At 42.4% G+C, this 23,550-nt stretch overlaps 1 protein-coding gene across 1 annotated transcript in view; it reads left to right on the forward strand.

The window, feature by feature from the left end:
• The window catches only part of PANX1 (pannexin 1), a 55,145-nt gene that overhangs the window by 22,359 nt on the left and 9,236 nt on the right, over positions 1-23,550 (forward strand). The window contains exon 2 of the mRNA XM_030550916.1: positions 5,502-5,641. Within this exon, the coding sequence (XP_030406776.1) occupies positions 5,502-5,641 (140 nt within the window). The remainder of the gene's footprint in view (positions 1-5,501; positions 5,642-23,550) is intronic.

Raw genomic sequence — 23,550 nt, forward strand, 5'->3', positions numbered from 1 at the left:
GATTTGACAAGGTAAAGAAACTTTCTGTGCTTATTTCATTTAAATTAAGCTGGTTAAAAGCAGCATTATTCTTCTGCATAGTAAAATTTCAAAGCTGTATTAAATCAATGTTCAGTTGTAACCTTTTGAAAGAACAACTGGAACATTTTGTTCAGGGTTACCAACATTTCAGAGTTACGAAAAGCCTCCGTTCCCAAGGTGTTCATAACTCTGAGGTTCTATTGTACTTACTCTGGGGGGCTCAGTCATGCCAGGTGCAGAACTATTTTAGCATGTGATAAATATCAGCTTTCAAAAGTGCTCATAACTTGAAATACTGCCAAATGCCCAAATTCTTGAAAATCTAAGTCGCTGTGTCCAATTTTTTCCATGTATAAAATGGGAATAATAATATTTATCTACAGGAATTAACTAATGTTTGGAAATACACACTGTTTACTTTTGTCCTGAAGAATGAAAGATCATAGGAATCACTCTCCCATCACTGAAATGCAGCCTTCTCTTGCATCAGAATATAACCGCTGTTCTGCGCCAGCAAAATTGAATAACTGTTGAATCACTCATATGACTTCTTAAAGTAGCTTGGATTTTCCTTGGGACTCTGGGTGGGGAATAGGGATTTGTGCTTGCAGATTCCTTTCTAGTATTGGGGCTGTGATTTGTGAAACCTGACTAAATCCCGCTTCCCTTTGAAATCAGTGGCAAAACTCACATTAACATCAGGGAGAATAGGAGCAGACTCAGACTTATGGTTTGTATTGCAGCAGTGCTTAGAAACTAGGGATGTAAATACTGTTTAAAAATTTAACCGTTTAAATGATTCAAAAATATTTCATTTAAACAGTTAACCGATTAAGCTGCTGGGGCCACTTCGGCCGGGGTTGGCATGGCTGGGGCTGCTCTGGCTGGGTGGCGCTGTTCTGGCTGGGCGGTGTGGTGGGCCTGCTATGGCCGGGCGGTGTGGCTGGGGTTGGCCGGCCTGCCAGCCGGTGCAAAACCACTAGGGCTAGCCGGCCAGCCCGAGGGTAACATTTGAGGCGGGTAAACCAGTAAGACTAATGCTTACCGGTTAACCAATTAACATTTTACTTCCATGCTAGAAACTCCAGTCAAGATCAGGGTCGTGTTGTGGTCAGCACTGTATACACACACGGTCAGATGGACCCATCTGTATATAAATAGAGGCACAGTGAGGTAAAGTGGCTTTCCCAAAGTCAGACAGTAGATTGATGGCAAAGCTGGTAATAAAAGCCGGGGGAAGAGATCCTCACCACTGCTCCAGGCTCTTTAACTGGGTAAAAAGGCTTGAGCAGGACCGGCGCTAGGGGTTTGAGCGCCCTAGGCAGCCAGCAATTTCGGTGCCCCGCGCGCTGGTCCCGCGGCTCCGGTGGAGCTGCTACAATAGTGCCTGTGAAGGGTCCGGTGCTCCAAAGCTCCGGTGGAGCTGTCGCAGTCGTGCCTGCGGGAGGTCTACCGGAGCTGCGCAAGGAGCCGACCGTCCGCAGGCAGGACTGCGGTGGCTCGACTGGAGCCGTGGACCAGCAGACCCTCCGCAGGCACCACTGCGGCAGCTCCACCGGAGCTGCCTGCCGCCCCCTCCGGCAAAACGGCGCCCACCATTTATTCTGGCACCGTAGGCAATTGCCTAGGCTGCCTAAATGGTAGCGCCGGCCCTGGGCTTGAGCAACGTATAGGCACTTTAAAAGCCTTAGTTCCAGCGGTGAGCGGATTGCCCTAGTGCAGTTACTGAAGCCAGCTGCTTTCTGAGGAAGATCCCTTTACAAGGTCTGGTGTAGGGAGTGGGTGGCGGATGGGAGGGGCATGTTGGAACTGAGGCCTCGGCATTATGTAAATTTCAGGCAGCTCTGCAGCCCTGAAACTTAGACTTTTATTATGTACCATAAGGTAGATTTGTACTATGTACTTAAGTTGCATGCCTTTAGGTATTTCTGCGTCCATGACTTGCTGATAATTTCAGTATGCTTATGAAGATAATTTTGATCATGTTCGTGCTCTCACATTCTAGTCTGTATTTAACTGTAATGGATAGCATGCTGCAGCTGTCTTATGCAGTCTTTCTTTAGGATAGCCTTGTAAATGAGCTGGCTTTTTCATTGCCTTTTGCTTTGTTGTTGAGGAAAATGCTGTTGTATAATAAAAATTAATTACGTTTTTTCTCTCTACCTTCTCTGGGTTAAAAGTCGTGCAAATGTAATTTTGTTGATGTCACAGTACATAACTTTTCTTCTAAATTAGGCAAAGTATGCTGTGATTGCAGCTTAGTATAATAAATATGATTGTTTTGCAGTGACTTCATCTTACCCCTGCACCTTTTGTTTGTTGTATCTACCTGCAGTCCCTCATCATGTGCTAACATTTTTAATTTTGGTGGACACTTACTTTTAAAAAAAATTATGTGTGTGTGCAGAACCTACTTCAACAGGGCCTTGATCATTTATTGAGGCTTTTAGGTGCTACTCCAACATAAATAATAAAAATAATGTATTAATGGTTTTAACTTTCCTCCCCAAGATACCTTTACATTAAAAATGTTTTTGCCTGTATTGATTTAATAGGTGTTAATCTTTTGCAAAAAGTGAATTGAAAACACTGAAAATAAGCATGCAGTAGAACGTTGCTAATCTGCTCATTTCATGGCCAAAAATGCAATCTCAGCTGAAATGATGACTCATATCAATAAGAATCCGTAAATTTTACTAAAATGCTACAGTATGCTTATGTGTCAATTAAGTCTAGTCCTGCAAGGTACCTGGAGTGCCCTAGCTTCCACTGATGTCTCTGTCTTCATACTTCTCTGTGACAGTAGGCTGGTGCACTGTTGGAACTAAATAAATACAAGGGCCTCATTATACCCTTGAGATCAGTGGAATTACACTGGCATAAAATTGGTGTAACAGTGTGGAGAATTTGCACTAACATGTTATGAAGTATTATCAATCACTAAAATTAAACCACAAATAAATGGGAAAATACATGTTCTGATCTATATGTTTTTTTCTTTGTTTTCTTAATTATGGCCTGATTCTGCAAAATGCTGAACTTCCTTAACTCTCCTTGACTGTAGCGGAAATCGAAATAGCCAGTACCTCATAGGAGGCACACAGCACTTCCCCTTACTCACTAATTCACAAAAACATAGCAATTTGCAATGGGTCTCCCATTTGTTAATTCAAATTAATGAGGTTCTACTGCATCTGAATTACATTCGATTACTCTCACTGATGACACTGGCATTACAGAGGCAAACATGGCTCAGGACTATTCTAGTTATTCACCTCTTAAATGTTTGAAAGGGTCATATTCTGCTGTTGTTTCCCACACAGAACCCCCCATTGACAGCACCTGGCGTCTTGCTAAATAATGAGAGCAGAACATAAAGCTCATTTGTTCGTTGGATAGCAGACGATGAAGGGCACGCAAATTGCTGCACTGGCCAGCACTGTATTTCCGGGCCCTCCACGGATAGCAGGGGAAATGCCTGTAAAGTACAAGCCACCCTGGAGTTTTGGTAGAGCATAACTGTTGAGGGTTGTGCCAACCCTGTTAAATCCATTTAAGCTTTCTGTAAATCTGATAAATAAGTGACTTCTTTTCATGAGGGAGCCTTGCGACTGGTCAGAGCATGTTGTCATGTCACTGCAGTCTTATAAATAATGAGAACAGTGACTCACAATTAAGCCTTTTGTATTGTGCTTGGAGCCCCTAACTATCTTTGGTTCACATGGTGGCATAGTTATAATTTTAATGAATTTAGTTCTTGTTATGAAAGGGGCTCTTCTTCTTTTACAAGAACTACACTGGCATGTGGATACAAAGTCCAGGAAGCAATCTTGCAAATATTTTGTTGATTTCTTTAAGGCAATGCAGGGGCAGCATCAGCACTATTTTGGGAGAGTTGGGTAATATCCCAGCAGAAATAATGGCAGTGATTCCGTTCTTAAAATAGTCTATGCAGCTTTCAAAGATTAACTTATTCTGCCTCATTTTTACAAGTCAGTCAACTTAATTTTAAAAAAAGTTTCTCCTTAAAGAGTGTATAAATGAGCAAGTAAAAATAAGAAAAATGTACAAATATATAAATGTTGAACAAATAGTAGGGGCCACTTGGCAAAACCTGCCATGAATTCATAGTTCCTGTACAGGGCACCTGTTTTCCTATCCACCTTATTTCTTGTGGTGATGTTCCCTTCAACAGAGCTGTGGAATGCTTCTGTGTGCAGGAGGCTATGAAAGGCTCAGTCCTGCAGAAGCTATCCTCCCGGACTTACGAGAAATCATTTTCCAATTTGTATAATGTTAGATGATTTAGCCAGAGTTATCTTAGAATCTGGGGAGACCCAATACTACTATTTTCTAATAGGGCACAGGAAATTATTTTTCCTTTTTGGGAAATTGTGCAAAAATAAGCAAACTAGTGTCCTCATCTTGTTCTGGCTTTATATTAAAGGTGCCAGCAATGTGGCTTGCCAAATAATCCCATCCTTACTAGGTGCAACCCGCTGTGGGAAAATTTAGTGGGCCATTAGAGCTGGGCCAAGTCTGAATTTGGCCCTATGACTCTGGGTCTGGCTACATTCAAGGTGGGAGGTGTGATTGCCAACTTAGGTAGACATACATGCGCTAGCTCTGATTGGGCTAATGAATAAAATTAGAAGTCTAGCTCTTGTGGCACAGGTAGCAGGAGGGTCTGTGCAAGCCTGTCCAAAACCCTAAGCGCATGCTCAGGTTTCTAGCCCGAACTTCTGCTGCCTGTGCCTCCATAGCTAAACTTCTAACTTTAGGTGTTAACTCAATCAGAGCGAGTCTGTGTGTGTATGCCTGACACAGGAATCATGCCTGCTTAGTTCTTGCAGACTGCACCTGCTACTTCCCATTCAGCTGGATATGTTGTAACCTACAGTGGATCTTGGGTTTCACTGATGCTCAAACTGAGGGCTAGTCTACAAGAGCGTGCTACATCGGCACAGCTACATCGGTGCAGCTGCACCGTTGTAGCATGTCTTCCCCAGACATGCTATGCTGACACGAGATCACTCTCCCATCCACATAATTACCCCACCTAAGCAAGAGGCAGACGCTGCATCAGCAGAAGAGTGTCTCCGGCTGACATAGCACCAGTGTGGACAGCGGATCAGTTGATGTAACTTATGTCGCTCAGAGTGGTGGCTTTTCACACCTGTGAGTGACATGAGTTACATTGACCTAAGCGGTAGTATACATGAGCCCTGAATGAGGTGGCCTGCTTGAGCACAGCACAGAGGCTCATGGTTAGGCTGGTGGAGAGGGGTAGAGTACCATTCAGAAGAGTCCAGAGGACCAATATTGTTATCCTAGAAGGTAAATTGGGAACGGTTAAATTAAATAGTTAATTTGAGAATCCTGATTTATTTTTTCTTACAGAATGGATTTAATATTGAAAAAACTGAAATGTTAATTAAGTATTAAATTTTGACTCTGATACATTTTGCTTTGCTTTTTAGGTACCCAGATAAGCTGTTTTGCTCCCAGTTCATTCTCCTGGCGCCAAGCTGCGTATGTGGACTCCTACTGCTGGGCGGCTGTGCAGCAAAAGCAGTTATTACAGAGCGATTCAGGACACATTCCACTGTGGCTTCATAAAGTATGTACAGATATATTTTCTTCTTGAAAACTGGGTCCAATGCAGAAGCCTATATTTCCCCTTCCCTTCTCCCCATCCCCAACTTCTTCTCTTGTTGACTCAAAATCATTTATTATAGCACTTGTAAATTTATTTTTAGAGAGTATGTTTACTTTCACTGGTATCCAAATATGGCATTGTTGAGAAAAGTATTTGCTTTAAAAAAAACCCTCCTGGCTTTCTATACCCAGTAAATGTTTCCAATTATCTGATTTACAAATAATGACAACATTAAAGTGTTATCCTCTGAAATGCATCTAAGTAAACATACTCTACATATTTCTCCCCAGTGTAAGTTCTGAGTCATGTCTGCTGATTTTAATGGCTCCTTTTTGCTCCTATTAGCACTGCACAGTCTATAAAGCTATTAGACAGTGAGTTGGATTCTGTTTCATCTCATGGACATTAAGTAAGGGACAGATTTTGCCACCTTTACTCAAGTAGCATAGTAAGTAGAATAGTATCTTACTCTACCAGTAATCCCACTGATTCTTCCTGGAGACCTGCTGAAGGCCATGGGGCCGTTTAGCATGAGTAAGGGTGTCACAATCTGATCCTAAGATCCAGTTGCAGAGGTAATAGCAATAGTCTGTATTTATTTTGTTTTCCTTTGAGTTGGCGAACTTTTGTTCTTTGCTTTCCCTTTATTTAGTTTTATTCCTAACAATTGGGCAGTGATATTCTCTGACATGTAGCAGCAGATCCTTTAATGCTACCTATGGTGAACACCTGAAGTTATTCAGTTTTTAATTTTTGCCAAAGGGCTTCGTCGTTTTGGCAATAGGTGCTATCCCAAAGATGGATATGTGACCTTATTACCATGCTCTCTATAGTGGTTTATGTAGCATTACCCATGATTTTTTGAGATGTTTACTTTAAATTAGGGCAGTCAAGTGATTAAAAAAATCAATCGTGATTAATCGCACTGTTAAACTATAATCAAATACCATTTATTTAAATATTTTTGGATATTTTCTACATTTTCAAATATATTGATTTCAGTAACAAAGGATACAAAGTATACAGTGCTCACTTCATATTTATTTTTATTACATATATTTGCACTGTAAAAAACAAAAGAAATGGTATTTTTTTCAGATCACCTAATACAAGTACTGTAGTGCAATCTCTTTATCATGAAAGTTGAACTTACAAGTGTAGAATTATGCACAAAAAAACTGCTTTAAAAAATAAAACAATGTAAAATTTTAGAGTTTAAAAGTCCACTAAGTCCTGCTTGTTCAGCCAGTCGCTCAGACAAACAAGTTTGTTTACATTTGCAGGATCTAATGCTCCCCGCTTCTTGTTTATAATGTAACCTGAAAGTGAGAACAGGTGTTCTCATTGCACTGCTGTAGATGATGTTGCAAGATATTTACGTATCAGATGAACTAAAGATTCATATGTCCATGCTGATGATGGGTTCTGCTCAATAACAATCCAAAGCAACTTTATTGGTGGTTTGGGTTCTGTAGTTTCCACATCAGAGCACTGCTTTTTTAAGAATTCTGAGAGCATGCTCCACACCTCATGCCACTCAAATTTTGGAACGCACTTCAGATTCTTAAACCTTGGGTTAAGTGCTGTAGCTATCTTTAGAAGTTCTCACATTTGTACCTTTTTTATACCTATCTCAGAGCTGGAAGGGACCTTGAAAGGTGTTTGAGTTCAACCCCCTGCCTTCACTAGCAGTACCAAGTACTGATTTTGCCCCAGGTCCCTAAGTGGCCCCCTTAAGGATTGAACTCACAACCCTGGGTTTAGCAGGCCAATGCTCAAACCACTGAATTATCCCTCTCCCCTTTGCATTTTGTGAAATCTGCAGTAAAACTGTTCTTAAAATGAACAGCATGTGCTAAGTCATCATCCAAGACTGCTATAACATGAAACATATGGCAGAATGTGGGTAAAACATAGCAGAGGACATACAGTTCTCCCCCAAAGAGTTCAATAACAAATTTACTTAATGCATTTTTTTTTTAATGGGCATCATCAACATGGAAGCATGTCCTCTGGAATGCTGACCGAAGCATGAAGGGGCATACAAATGTTTAGCGTATTTGGTACATAAATACCTTGCAATGCTGGCTGCAGAAGTGCCATGCAAATGTCCGTTCTCATTTTCTGGTGACATTGTAAATAAGAAGAGGGCAGCATTATCTCCTGTAAATGTAAACAAACTTGTTTGTCTTAGCGATTGGCTGAACAAGAAGTAGGACTAAGTGGACTTGTAGGCTCTGAAGTTTTACATTGTTTTGGTTTTGAGTGCACTTATGTAACAAAAAAATTCTATATTTGTAAATTGCACTTTCACGACAGAGATTGCACTACAGTACTTGTGTTAGGTGAATTGAAAAATACTGTTTCTTTTGTTTATAATTTTTACACTGCAAATATTTAGAATAAAAAATAATATATACTTTGATTTCAATTACAACACAGAATACATTGTATATGAAAATGTAGAAAAACATCCAAAATATTTAATAAAATTCAGTTGGTATTCTATGAACAGTGTGATTAAAACTATGATTAATTGCGATTTAATTTTTTAAATCACGATAGTTTTTTTGAGTTAATTGCGTGAGTTAACCGTGATTAGTCAACCGCCCTACTTTAAATATATCGCTCTGGGCAGTCTGTGCAAGCTACCTAAACATCAGGTACTCTAAACATTAGAAAATGTGGCCAAATCAGGGTGCCTAACTTTAGGCTCCTGTATCCATATTTAGGCCCCTAAATTGGCCTGATTTTTCAAGGATGCCAAACGCTTGCAGCTCCCATTAACTGAGAGTGCTCAGCAGCTCTGCAGAGCCAGCCACTTCTCATTAGGAGGGTTAAATGCAGATTTTGAAGCCCAACTCCAGGCACCCAGATTTTGATCCATCTTTGTTAATTGGGAAAAGAGTTACACTACCCCCAATGACTCTTAAATGAGCTCATTTATACTTGACAGAACTCCTGAAGTGTTGCTGGGAAGTCGGTATTAATGAATGCCGTTCTATTTTTGACTTATTAGTCTTCATGCTTCGTGAGGTCCCAGGAGAGGAGCCACATCATAATTGTCAACAGCAGCCTCCAGTTCCTTTTGGGGTGTCTCTAGGTGTTTGATTCTTATTTGCTGTTGTCAGGGATAGCTGCCACTTGCTGCACCTGTTACTTTGCTTGCTATATTGATTGTACTTTCGCATCAGAAAAGGGATTCAGCTGTCTCCCGAAACAGACTGTGTGCCGTGAGGTAGTAAAAGCTCATTGTCCTGCGCCCTTTGTGTAGATAAGATAAAAAAGCACACTGTGTTTGTGTTAGCACAATGACATTAACAAGAGACAGGAACCTTGTTTATTTCATATAAGGGAAGATTAACCAAACTCATCCGGAGAGCAAGGTAACTGAAGTCAGTAGAGAGACATTGGAGATAAATTTGGGTCCAAAGTTTTTAAAACAGTGTTCAAGTTTGTATTTGTGAGTTTGTGACACATTTGTGTGCAGAGCACTGCAAGTGCTGTTTAGTATTGTGACTCGCTTTCCACTGTGATGTAATGGCATGCAGGAGAGCTCCATTACAAGTAGCTAAGGAGGCACTAGATGGGATGTGAAAGTGAAATGCATTTTCTCTGAAATGCATACTCCTTGCTGCTGCTTGTTTTCTGATTTATGTTGAAGTAACATCATCAAAGTTTTGAGAACTAAGAGTATTTCTACACTATGAAATTAGGTCGATTTTATAGAAATCAGTTTTATACAGTCAATTGCATATGTCCACACTAAGCGCATTGTATCCTCGCTACCGTGGCTAGCATCGACTTATGGAGTGGTGCACTGTGGATAGGTATCCCACAGTTCCCACAGTCTCCACTGCCCATTGGAATTCTGGGTTAAGCTCCCAATGCCTGATGGGGCAAAAACATTGTCGCGGGTGGTTTTGAGTACATGTCATCAGTCACCCCTCCCTCTGTGAAAGCTGCGGCAGACAATCGTTTTGCACCTTTTTTCCTGGCTTACTCATGCAGACGCCATACCACGGCATGCATGGAGCCCGCTCAGCTCACTGTTACCACTGCTGTTGTGGGCAAGTCTACTGTGGGGGCTGCTGTGATCCAAGTAGCCAATGCAATCATTGATGTTCTGTTATCAAGGGAAGTGACTCTGGGAAATGTGTGGGCCTTTTTAGATTTTAGGTGCATCATATTCCTGTCCTTTGTTGCTGGTGAAGAAGTCTTGCAGCTGTACATTCCAGTCTGGTCAGCGCTGTAACACCCCATCGCACTTCTGTGGTTGACGCATGTAACAGCTCCGAGGCTCTTGCTCTTTTGCCTTGGCTGAGGTATCTTGCCCTACCAGGACCTCGAAGCATTCGACACAGAAGCACCTGCAGCAGCTGGCATTGCTACACAGCAGCAGCTCCTTGCCTTCGCAGCAGATGGTGCAGTAGGACTGCTAACCATCCTCATCAGACATAGAGCTTGCTCAGGGGTTCTGCGAACGTCTTCCCTGCCCAGCTCCTAGCAACCTCCAGGGAATGGCGTACGGCTCCACTGCTTCCGTTGCAACTCTGTTCTCCTGCTCCCCAACAATGAGCTCGAGGGATCCATTCTGGTCCTCCTGGGTACTGCTGGCAGCAGATGGTGCAGTAGGACTGCTAACCGTCCTCATCCACCACTTCCATGCAACTCTGCTATCCTGCTCGGGGGAATCTGTTCATGAAGCCTGGACCGTAGTAAGGAGCAGTTCAGCTAGAGGCTAAGCAAGTGCAGAATGGTGGTAGAATGTGCCTTTAGACATTTAAAGGCTCGCTGGCGCTGTTGGTCAGACCTCAGCACAACCAACATTCCCATTGTTATTGCTTCTTGCTGTGTGCTCCGTAATATCTGTGAGAGTATGGGGAAGACATTTATGGCGGGGTGGGAGGTTGAGGCAAATCGTCTGGCATCCGATTTTGAGTAGCCAGACACCCAGGGCGATTAGAAGAGCACAGCAGGGCGCGCTACACATCAGAGAGGCTTTGAAAACCAGTTTCGTGAGTGGCCAGGCTACAGTGTGACAGATGTGTGTGTTTCTCCTTGATACAAACCCACCCCCTTTATTGATTTTAATTTCCTGTAAGCAACCACCCTCCCACCTTCGAAATCAAGTAACTATTGTTTTGAAACCATGGATTCTTTCTTTATTAATTAAAAAAATGAGATAATGGACAAGGTAGCTGTGGGATGGGGGAGAAAGGAAGGACAAGGCCACATTGCTTATTGTAGCCACACTAAAAATCAAACTGTTTGAATGACAGCCTTCTGTTGCTTGGGCCTTCCTCTGGAGTCAAGTGGCTGGGTGCCCAGAGCCTCCCCACCGCTCCATTCTTGGACATCCGAGTGAGGAGGCTATGGAACATGGGGAGGAGGGTAAGCGGTTATACAGTGGATGCAGCAGGGCTCTGTGCTCTTGTTGGCTTTCCTGCAGCTCCAACAGATGCTTCATCATGTCCGTTTGAACCCCCATTAGCCTCAGCTTCGCTTCCTGCCTCCGCTCTTTGCGCTCACTTAATTATTTCCTGGCCTCTGCCACTGAATGCCTCAGTGCATTTACCTGTGCCCTATCAGTGCAGGAGGACTGCATGAGCTCAGAAAACATGTCATCGCAAGTGCGCTTTTTTTCACCTTCTAATCTGCGATAACTTCAGGGACGGAGATGATGGGGGAGCGTAGAAACATTCTATGCTGTACAATTCCGGGGGGACTGCATGGTCACCTGTGTTGAGTTCACGACGCTGACCAAACAGGAAATGAAATTCAAAAGTTCCCGGGGCTTTTCCTGTGTACCTGGCTAGTGCATGGGAATTCAAAGTGCTGTCCAGAGCGGTCACAATGGAGCACTCTGGGATAGCTCCCAGAGGCCAATACCGTCAATTTGCATCTGCACTACCCCAAATTCAACCCAGCAAAGTTGATTTTAGCACTACTCTCCTCGTCGGGGAGAAGTACAGAAGTTGACTTTAAGAGCCCTTTAGGTCGACGGAACAGGGTTGGTTGTGTGGACGCAGTCTTTTTTAAATCGACCTAATGCAGCTAAATTCGACCTAACCCCATAGTGTAGACCAGGCCTAAGATTGCATTTAGTATTATGTTAAATTAGTTTGAAACATAATAGTATGTAAGTAATAATGAACACAGAGGAAGTACAGGAACTTTTTTTGGACCTGTTTTGAGATGAGTTAAGAAAACAGCAAGTAAATAAGAAACAGATGGGTTGGAAAATGTCATATGTATTGAAAATAGTTTGGGATTCAGTTTAAAATCTAGAGTCAGGATAATCTCTCAGCTAGATTGCATTTCCTCAGGATTCCATGAGTAATATGCCTACTCTTTCTCCCACTGAAGCCAACTCCCATTAACTTCAACAGGACTGGGATTGCATCCATAGTGAATTTAATTTCTGGGCTTCTGGAAACTTTTATTGGTTCATTTCTATTTGCAGAGGGGTTTTCCAAGGCATAGTCCTTCTTTCTCCCATGAGGCAGAGTAATTCAGAACCTGTCGTCAGTTAGCCTAAGACATCTGTGGCTTTTGAGCCTTCTCTTCCCCTTCAGAAATGTCTTAGTCCCACATTGCTCTAATTTTCACTTATTTTATCTTTTTTCTGTCCCCCATACTTTTCTCATTACATGGAAGAGAATTTACTTTTCCTAAAGCTTGATCCTGTCTTGAGGTTGCAGTTTTCACAGCTCTATTAAATTAGAGTTAATTCACTAAATGCTGTGCCAGCCCGAGTGTTTGGGTCACACTGGTGCTGCTGTTTATCCAAAAGTCAATGAGAGCTGACCATGCGATAGCCAACCTTTTCTGTATATTGCTGGAGTCTTCCCATGCCATGGATCCCCGGGTGTTAGTGTGCCTTCCTTAGTTCAGTCTCCACCTTAATAATGCTCTTATTGAGCGCTCAACCTTTATAAAACACATTTATTGGGTGCCCCGCAACTGTCATTACCTGCACTTTTAAAAAACGATTCAGTCCAAACATGAATTTATCACTCACATTAAAGTGCCCTTTTAATTTATTATTTTTAGTTTATTTATTAGCTCCAGAAGGAATTGATAATGGTATCATCTGCATGACAGAGAGATTCCAGGCTTGGAATTCAGGCTGCTGTCTGTGCAAGTTGGGGAAAGAGCCCTGGAGTGTGGCATTAAGTATTTTATAGAGATTCATTATATGTTGTGTCAGAACCTACAGAGAAAGACAGAGCAAGCAGCTGCACATATTGAATATTGGTATTTGAGTATGCAAACAAACTTAAAAACAAACTTCACTTCATCTCATGCACACATTTTGCATACACAGTTAGAGTGCATCATATTTTGATGATGAAACATTTTCCATCCAGTAGTAACTCAGGAGGATGTTCAAAAGTAGCTGCTAAAGTCTGACGTTTTTAAATCAGCGCGTCTGAGTAACTAGCCATCTGAGTTTTAAAAGAACTGACCAAGGTGCTTGCTAGACCATTAATGTTTATTTTCAATAATTCTTGGAACATTGTGGAAGTTCCAGGAGACTGGACGAAAGCTACTGTTCTGACACTATTTTAAAAGGGTAAACCGGGTGACCCAGGCCTGTCAGCCTGACATTGATCGTAGGCAAAATAATGAAGCGGCTGAGACAAGAATTAAAGGCAGGCAATGAAATTAATGCTCATGGAAAACAGATCCTGTCAAACTAACTTGATATATTTTTTGATGAGATTTCAAGGTTGGTTGATAAAGGTAACAGCGTGGATGTAACAGACTGACTTCTGTAAGGCATTTGACTTGGTACCATAAGACATTTTGATAAAACAACTAAAATGATACAAAATTAACATGGTGCACATTAAATGGATAAAAAACTGGCAAACTGACAGGTCTCAGTCTCTTTGGGCCAAATTTTCAGAAGATTTTAAGGCCAGAAGGAGCCAACTAACCCTACCCCATTCCTTCTACGCTCCCTGCCCAAACTGGCTGCTCAGAGACCAGACCCTGTGGATCTGTGACACACACAGTGGAATAAATATTTTCCATGTCCGAGTTCTTAGGCTAGCATTTTTGAAAAAGTTTGACTTCCAGTTAGGTGGGTAAATAAATGTTTGTGTTTTCAAAAGAGCTCAACCTATTAGCTCTCATGAACTCTCATGAAAATCTGGCCCCAGTGTGGGTACAGAACACTTGAAAAATATGGCCCTGAGCTCTGCTGAAAATCTGGTTTAAAAGTTTTTTCTTTTTAATTAATATGAATTAATACCTGGTGTCAGATTTGGTGGCTTATATGTAATAGTGGTCAGTAGGGTAAGAGAGTAACACATTTTCTTTTGTGGCTTTAATAGATTATCAAGATATATTTTGTGACTTAATTTTATATCTTCTCAGATAAGTACAGAACACAAGAAAATGCTTTTGTAAATAATGTGTCAGTAATATCAGCGAGGGGAACAGAGGCTTTAAAATACCGATGTCACTGTATCATGTTACTAGAGCTATCGTTAACATATAAAATGATGTCTCCTACATTACACTGTGTGGTGGCAGATAGGAGCTGGAGAAGATTACCCAAGCAAATTTTGCATCTTTGATTACTCTGCTGTGAGTCTTACTCACAAAATACAGGCAGATAGTGCTGCAGGACTAATCTCTTTTATACTGTATTATTACTGAAGTCATGTGTTAATATTTCAGTTGATCATTCTGGTTTAATAATGTTAATCAAAGGACATTCGTGGCCTGGCTGTGGAAGCTATACTTAATTTCCAGTTCTGCCACTCTAGCTTGCACTGAGTAGGACCTTACTCCATGAGTGGGGCCACTGATTTCGGTGTTTCTTTAATAACATGGCTGACGTCCTTTCTCATAGTAAAAACTCTTGGGAAGGAGAACAAGGACTCAGAAAATTCACCTTTGGAATTACTGGCAGCTGCCTTGTTCAGAAGTGTGAGCAATTTGTAGTTTCCCAGAAGGATCAAAAGGAGTGTTCTCCAAACATTGCAGAGCTCAAGGATCCACCAGGAAAACCAGCTCCAGCCACATGGAGCCAGGTGCATCTGTTTTACTTTATCTACCTTGTTTCCTTGGACTCTGCTTGTCTCCTGGAAAAGGGGCTACTCTAGGAGCTAGCCACCTGCACCCTTATCCGAGGGAATAGTTAGCACAGAGTGACAGTTAATGTTGCTTCTAGCATCCTTAACTTCCACTAGCTTGTCAGGCAGAAATATTGCTTGGCTTGGATGGGAACATGCTATGTGTATGGAATGTTTGCTCCCAGTTCCACCCGTCATATCCCAAGATGCCCATCCCAGACATCCAGAGTAACAATCACACAACATTTGCACTGAGCAGTTTCCAAAGACCCAAAGAAAGGGAACATACTCCTTAGGGCTTCTCTGTGCTTGAAATGCTACAGTGGCACAGCTTCCGTTGTACCACCGTAGCGCTTCAGTGTAGACACTTCATACGCTGACAGGAGACGTTTTCCTATTTGCATGGGTAATCCACCTCCCTGAGAGGTGGTAGCTTGCTGGACAGAAGACTTTTTTTCCATTGCCTAGTGCTGTTTATACTGGGAATTAGGTTGGTTTAACTACACCACTCAGGAGTGTGGATTTTTCACACCCTAGAGTGACATAGTTAAGCCAACTTAATTTTCTAGAGTAGACCAGGCTCTTGGCTCCCCTACTCTCCTCCTGTTTCAGTCATTTGAGCTCTTCTTCTTGTACTTTTCTTTTTCCTTTCCTTTCCTGTCATGGTGACTCATGATTATTCAGAGTTGGGGATAATCTAGGCTGGGTGTGTCTAATAATTCATCATTGTCTTCTCCTAGGTTTGACAGTGGATGGGTATTTGAAGTTGATTTTGTGTAAACAACTGGCTTGTGAAGTATCCCTCCCTGCCATGAGGTTTACTTGAAGTTGTAGTACAGGTTATGAACAGTTTTCTGCATACATAAATTTATAATCACAGCCTGAAATAGACACTGTATGACGCATACATATCTCATAATGACCGTCCAGTTCAGAACATTAGAAATTTTCATAAAAGACTTTTCTCATTATACATTTATGGCGCGATAATACAATATGCAGTCAGTTGGTTCTACTGCTCATTTTGGGGGTTTGAACCTTCTGTTCTTCTCTTGTGGTATCTGGACCCTGATCGTTCCAACTGCATATTGACACATGTAGAGAAACTTTAACTGGTGATGTTTAGAATCTGAACGTTTCCTACAAATGGCTTATGTTATCTCAGTTCTAATCACCTAAGGAAGGGTGTGACGTTCCCCTCTGGTGTTATCTGGACCAGTGATCTGCTAGGTCACTCCAACCCTGCCCTGCTGTGAGAACCCCCACTCCTGGGCTGTTCACGCACAGCCTCTGGCATGTAAGCTACTCCCAGCTACTTGCGGCCAAATGACACTAGCCAATATCTCCAGTCCTGGACACAACCCTAGGAACCTCCGTCTTGCAGTGTCCAGTTATGCCCACTGGGTGCTGCAAGCTGATATGAGTTCGTCAATTAACAAAGAAATTGATATGTACTAGCCTTGTTATCCCAAGAGGAGTCTCTGTCACGCTTCAAACAAAATGCGCAGCTCCAGATAGAATAAACAAACAGATTTATTAACTATAAAGCTAGATTTTAAGTGATTCTAAGTCAAAGCTTAACAAGTCAGAGTGGTTACCAAGAAAATAAAATATAAGCACACAGTCTAAACTCTGAACCTTATTAGACTGGGCAGCAACTAGACTAAGCAGTTTTTCTCAATCCACTGGATATTACAGTCCTTAATATAAAGGTTTGTTCCTTAAACCTGGGCCAATCTCCTGTGTTGGAGTCCTGTCTTCGTCTCAGGGTCTTGGTCGCTTGCAGCATAGGTGGTGGCAGGAGAAGGGCCCAGTATATGTCCGCTCTGTCTGTTTTATACCCTCAGTCCGTGTGCTTGGAGAGCACAAGTCCAGACATGTCTGGGGGGGCATTGCTGAGTCTCTCCAAGTAAGACTGAGCAATTCCCCTGGTGTGGCTTCATGCAGGTGAGTCATTGCATTGTAGCTCCCTTGCTGGACAATGTTTTAGTGACCACCATACAATACAGTTCTCATAACTTCATGTGCATTAATGATACACATGTATGGATAGAGACATGACTTTCAGCAGATCATAACCTTTCCCCTGATACCTTACAAGGCAGGCTTTATATATAAGATCACGATTATATGAAAATGAGGAACATGGGAGTTACAGTATAGGTATAGAATGTCACAAAGGGCCTTTTGCATGTACAGTAAACTTCAGATTATCCGAATTGCATGGGGAGATAGACTTTATTTGGATAATCAGGAGTGTGGATCATTGAGACGGCAAGTGCCCTTCAGCCATTTGGCAGCAGGTTGGCCTTCCTGGTGGCTGGGGGCTTGTCCTCCTCTCAGTCCTGGCCGGGGCTGGGGGCTCTCTGCTCTGCTCCATCAGGTTCGCAACCTCCCCTTTGTGCCTGCAGGGTGTCACCTGCACTGCCACAGGAGCTGTTCAGCAGCAAGGTGGCCTCCCCTATGGCCAGGGACTTGTCTTCCTCCTTCTTGCAGTCCTGGCTGGGAGTCTCTATTGCCTGAATCTCCGCATTATCCGAATCCCCTCCTTTGCGACATATGTGCCTTCTGCAGCACATATCTCATGCTGGGGGACAAGGAAGGGATTTGGATAATGTGGAGGTTTGGATAATAGGGTTTTGGATAAACAGGAGTATACTATATTCATATTTACTAGTTCACATCCAGCATTATAAACTTCACAAAATGCTGTTAAGAGGCCCTTCTAGTAATCTTAGAACTAAAGCACTCTGGGGCAAAACTGAATTTCATTTCAGGGATAGTAAAAGTCTTCAGTTTATTTGACCATATAGGTCTTTAGCACCAACAAAAAACATGGCTAATGTAATGCAGACTATCCCCGAGACATCTCTCCACTACTTAATGTAATGCTGCCACCTTGTGAATTGTGAGGCACTGAAATTAAATTTTTTTGAAAGGCAAATTGCATACTTTGATCCATACACCAAGCACCAGTTGTTTATCCATGTATAACTATCATGAATCTTTGTGTGTGTGGGGGGACTTATTTTGCCCACTGCTATTTTAAAAGATTGGTATGGCAGTGTAAATAAGGTTATTTAAATATTGGTTAGATGAGCTGGATAGTTCAATAAATCCTTTCCATTCTGATGCCTATGATTCTACTGTCAGATCATCTTTTGCTTTTCTTCTCTGGTTGTGCGTTCATCTCAGAATTTCATGTGGAAATTAACTTCTGATCACAAGTTAGCACATGTAAAGAAAAAATTAAGAGGATAATGAGATGAGGAGCGAGAGTTATGAACTGGATCTTGAAAACATTGTGGAATGCTTGGTAAACGAAGACTGCTGCTTCCAAATAAAACAGGAGCAAATGCTGCTTCTTTCCACAGTTGGAACACAAAACAAACTTATGCAAGGTTCCCCTTGTGCTCTCATTAATATTATTATTAATTAGCACAGCACTTAGGTGCCCTAGTCATGGACCAGGACCCCATTGTGCCACACACTCTACAAACACAGAACAAAAAGACAGTCTCTGGATCGAGGGGTTTACAATCTAAGTATAAGACAATAGACAACAGATGGAGGAGTACAAAGAAACAATGCAATGATATTGGTCAGCAAGATAGGCAGTAGGCTCAACAAACTAGTCGTCTGGATTTTTGTAGGTGTCATGGCAAAGGAGGATTTGAAGGGAGGATATTGAGGTAGGTTTGAGGGGGTTCCTGAAAATGTAATAAGTGGAGAAGGGAGGCTGGCATCATTGTCTCACCAGAGTTGGGAGTCAACATCTCAACAGTGAATGAAAGATGATACATGGGGTGCAGATTGATGACGAAGGACCTTGACAGTGAAGGCAAAAAGCTTGTTTGATTTGATAGAGCAAAGAGAGGCAGTAGAGGAATGCAAAGAGAGGGGTATGACATGGTCAAAGCAGTGGGTTAGGAAAATGATATTTGCAAGATTGTATTTGTCAAGGTCAGAGAAAAAAATGTTGCAGTAATTAACTTGAGCTGATGAGAGACTGGGTGTGAGTTTTAGCTATGTAGATGGATAGGAAAGGCCGTATCTTACAGATGTTATACAGAAGTAATCTGCAATATTTAGACATAGTCTGGATGTGAGGACCTAGAGAGAGAGGATCAAGTTGAATATGACCACTAGGTTATTTGCCTGCATGACAGGCAGGATGGTGATGGTGTGCACAATGGTTGAGAAAAGAGATGGAGGGAAAGGAATTGAAGGTGGTAGATTGAATGCTCTGTTTTAGTCGTGTTGAATTTCAGCTGGCGACCAGACATCCAGAAGAAGGTATCAGAGAGACAGGCAGAGGTTTTAGTTTGGACAGAAGGAGACAGGTCTGGAGCAGAGAGGTAGATCTGTGAGTCATCGGTACAGTGATTGGTCATTGAATTTGTGTTTGAAGATGCGTTTACCAGAGATAAGGTACAGAGGGAGAAATGAAGGGGACCTAGGAAAGATCCCAGTGGAGACCCCACAAAAAGCTGGAGAAGGGATGAGGAGGATCCCCTGAAGAACACAATGAAAGTTCCTATCTTTAAGAAAGCGAAAAAATGTGATCCGAGTAACTATAGGCCTGTTAGTTTAACATCTGTAGTATGTAAGGTCTTGGAAAAAAATTTGAAGGAGAAAGTAGTTAAGGACATTGAGGTCAATGGTAATTGGGACAAGTTACAACATGGTTTTATGAAAGGTAGATCATGCCAAACCAACCTGATCTCCTTTGAGAAGGTGACAGATTATTTAGACAAAGGAAATGCAGTAGATCTAATTTACCTCGATTTCAGTAAGGCATTTGACACGGTTCCACATGGGGAATTATTAGTTGAATTGGAAAAGATGGGGATCAATATGAAAATTGAAAAGTGGATAAGGAACTGGTTAAAGGGGAGACTCCAACGGGTCATACTGAAGGGTGAACTGTCAGGCTGGAAGGAGGTTACTAGTGGACTTCCTCAAGGACTGACCTTGGCACAAAAAGTGGGAATGTGCTAATAAAGTTTGCGGATGACACAAAGCTCGGGGGTATTGCTAACACAGAGAAGGACCAGGAAATCATACAAGAACATCTGGATGAACTTGTAAACTGGAGTAATAGTAATAGGATGAAATTTAATAGTGAAAAGTGCAAGGTCATGCACTTAGGGATTAATAATAAGAATTTTAGATATACATTGGGGACACATCAGTTGGAATCAACAGAGGAGGAGAAGGACCTTGGAGTATTGGTTGATCACAGGATGACTATGAGCCGCCAATGTGATATGGCCATTAAAAAGGCTAATTCAGTTTTAGGATGCATCAGGCGAGGTATTTCCAGCAAAGATAAGGAGGTGTTAGTACCGTTATATAAGGCACTGGTGAGACCTCATCTGGAATACTGTGTGCAGTTCTGGTCTCCCATGTTTAAGAAGGATGAATTCAAACTGGAACAGGTTCAGAGATGGGCTACTAGGATGATCCGAGGAATGGAAAACCTGCCTTATGAAAGGAGACTCAAAGAGCTTGGCTTGTTTAGCCTAGCCAAAAGAAGGCTGAGGGGGGATATGCTTGCTCTTTATAAATATATCAGAGGGATTAATATTAGGGAGGGAGAGGAATTATTTAAGCTTAGTACCAATGTAGACACAAGAACAAATGGATATAAACTGGACACTAGGAAGTTTAGACTTGAAATTAGACGAAGGTTTCTAACCATTAGAGGAGTGAAGTTCTGGAACTTCCAAGGGGAGTAGTGGGGGCAAATGACATATATGGCTTTAAGACTAAGCTTGATAAGTTTATGGAAGGGATGGTATGATGGGATAGCTTAATTTTGGCAATTGATCTTTGATTATCAGCAGATAAGTATGTCCAGTGGTCTGTGATGGGATGTTGGATGGGATGGGATCTGAGTTACTGCAGAGAATTCTTTCCTGAGTGCTGGCTGGTGATCTTGCCCACATGCTCAGGGTTTAGCTGATTGCCATATATGGGGTTGGGAAGGAATTTTCCTCTGGGGCAGATTGGCAGAGGCCCTGGAGGTTTTTCGCCTTCCTCCGCAGCGTGGGGCATGGGTCACTTGCTGGTGGATTCTCTGCAGCTTGAGGTCTTCAAACCACAATTTGAAGACTTCAATAACTCGGACATAGGTTAGGGGGTTGTTATAGAAGTGGATGGGTAGGGTTCTGTGGCCTGCTTTGTGCAGGAGGTCAGACTAGATGATCATATTGGTCCCTTCTGACCCTAAAGTCTATGAAAGAGAGATCAGAGAGGTAAAAGAAGATCCAGAAGAGTACAGTGCTGTGGAAGCCCAGGGAGGAAAATATTTCAAAAGCATGGTTGACTGTGTTGAATGCAGCCGACGGGTCAAGGAGAATGAGCATGGAGTGCTGGTTCTGAGCGCTGTCTAGGAAGAGGTCATTAGAGACTCTGGTGAGAGCAGTTTCATTTGAGTGCAAGTGATGGAAGCCAGATTGGAGAGGGTCTAGAATGGAATTAGAGGAGAGGCACTCCAGATAGTGATTCTGAAGTGTGTTCAATGAACTTAGAGATGAAAAGGAGGGGAGAGGAAGTGGGATCGAACATCTTTTTTTTAAAAAAAAGAATGGAGAGACTGGAACATGCTTGTTTTGTGAGGGGAAAGAGCCACAGGAGAATGAGGTTAAGGAGAAGGGGAGGGGATGAGAGTGGGTATGAGGGAGAGCAGGAAATGGAGAGGCACATGGAGGGGTTAGAGGAGAGCAGACAAGAAACCTCTGCTTTGTGACCCTCACCCTCACCCCATGGTCTGATCCATGATGGGGAGTGTGAGAGAAAGAAAGGCCTCTGTAAGGGAGGGCAGCTACAGAGGCAATGCTGAACAAAGGGGTCCTGGTTTCTGAGAGAGACAGGAGCTGAAAGAAGCAAGATAGGAAGAAGTTCTGGATTGATGTAATTTTTTTTTTAAATATGAGAGAAGTGGGCGGTCCAGAGACAGCAAGAGAAGGGGAAGGAAGGGGAGGGTGTGAGGTTAGGAATGGAGGCACAAGAGGGGCAGAGGTGGGGGTTGGGATGGGTGCAGGAGGTGGGAAATGAAGGGAGGGCCAAGGCTGGGTAAATATCACGAAAGGTGAGGAGGAGGGTATGGTTTTGGGACCTAGATTTGAGCGAGTGAGAAGAGGGAGAAGATTGAGGTGGAGTAGGGAAGAGGACAAGTAGAGATGATGAAGAACTGTAGAGGAGTGAGAGAAACCAAGAAGGGGTGATGGAGCCAGTGGGGGGAAAGGGAGGACAACTGATGCTATGAGGCAGAAGATGGATGTGGTGAGAGCTGTGTGTGAGTGGCAGATGGACAAAATTTCAAAGTAAATAAATAAATTCCACAACCAGCCCACAACCCAGGAGGTGTGAAGGCATGTGCCCAGCCAGCAGCTGAGTCCCTGCTGGCTAAGAAGGGCCATTGACACTGTTATAGGCCAGGACCCCCGGTAGCCATCTCCATTTTGGGTGTGAGGGGACAGGGCCAGGCTGCTTTGCAGAAGCAGCCTGGCCTCCAGCCCAGCTCTGGGTCCTTGCTGGCTAGAAAGTGCCTCTCCCACCCAAATCACAATCTTCCTCATTTCATAGTCATGATAAGTTTTTGAAAACTAATTTGTTTCTGGGCTAGTCCCCCTTGCACCTTGCCCCATCTGTTCCAATTATAAAATGCGTGCATTATGGCACTGTTTTTCTTGAGGACTTGGAAAACTGAACCAGTGTCTTTGCCCACATATAATTGTGATGGGACCAAGCAATAGAAGTCGTGGCACGCAATAGAAGTTGAAGTAGTTAAGCTTCCCAGGCCACACTTAGCACAGCAATTTCAGGATTTTATCACCAGTTAAGGCTTCACAAATTTGTTATTTACTATGACTAATGCTTTCAAATTTTTGATGTGGCAGTTACCGTTTTAGAACACAGCAAGTTTCCTGATTAGCATGTTAATTGTAGTCAGAGTGTGTATCATCTCCGCTGTTGAGAGACATTGTTTAATAAGGTATATGTATAAAGATATGCTAAGAGAGTGAGTAAGCACAGAGGCAATTCACAGGATTTTGACACAGTTGTCTGAGATGTTGGAAGCAGCTTTCCTCCATAGACGTATATGCATCAGATCATTTGTTTTGTATATACAGACAAAGCAAATTCAGGTAACATCTTTATCCTTGCTGAAAATGCAAGAGTGGGCTACTAGCCACAGTGACCAACTGACTGGGCCAGATCCTCAGCTGGTGAAATCTGTGTAGATCCGTTCACTTCAGTAGAACCACGTCGTCCATTTGCACCAGCTGATGATCTCTTCATGGACTTTCAAATGTATGTGTTGAGGGAAAAAATATTTGTAATTTAAAACCAAATGAATTTTGGTCATCATGACTATAATTACAATTCCTTGGGTTCTGATACTGGAGTTCATTAGAATATGCTTTGTACTAAAAGTTAAAGACATCGTAATTTAGAAGTTCTTGGATGAATAAGATAGGTAATTATGTTTGGTAGAATTAGACAATATATGCATCTGAAAGGATTTTCAGATACTATTGCTGTTTTATACCTTATACATTTAATATAAATGTGTCTTGAGAATATATTGAGAGGGGCAAAGTGGGTGAGATTGGTGGAAGGGACGAGAAGACCCGAAGAAGAGCTCTGTGAAGCTCAAAAACTTGTCCCCTCCACCAACAGAAGTTGGTCCAATAAAAGACATTACCTCCCCCAACTTGCGTCTCTCTCATCCTGGGGCCAGTGGAGCTACAGCAATATTACAAACAA

This window comes from Gopherus evgoodei, chromosome 1 (genome assembly GCF_007399415.2).
Source record: "Gopherus evgoodei ecotype Sinaloan lineage chromosome 1, rGopEvg1_v1.p, whole genome shotgun sequence".
NCBI classification, from domain to species: domain Eukaryota; kingdom Metazoa; phylum Chordata; order Testudines; family Testudinidae; genus Gopherus; species Gopherus evgoodei.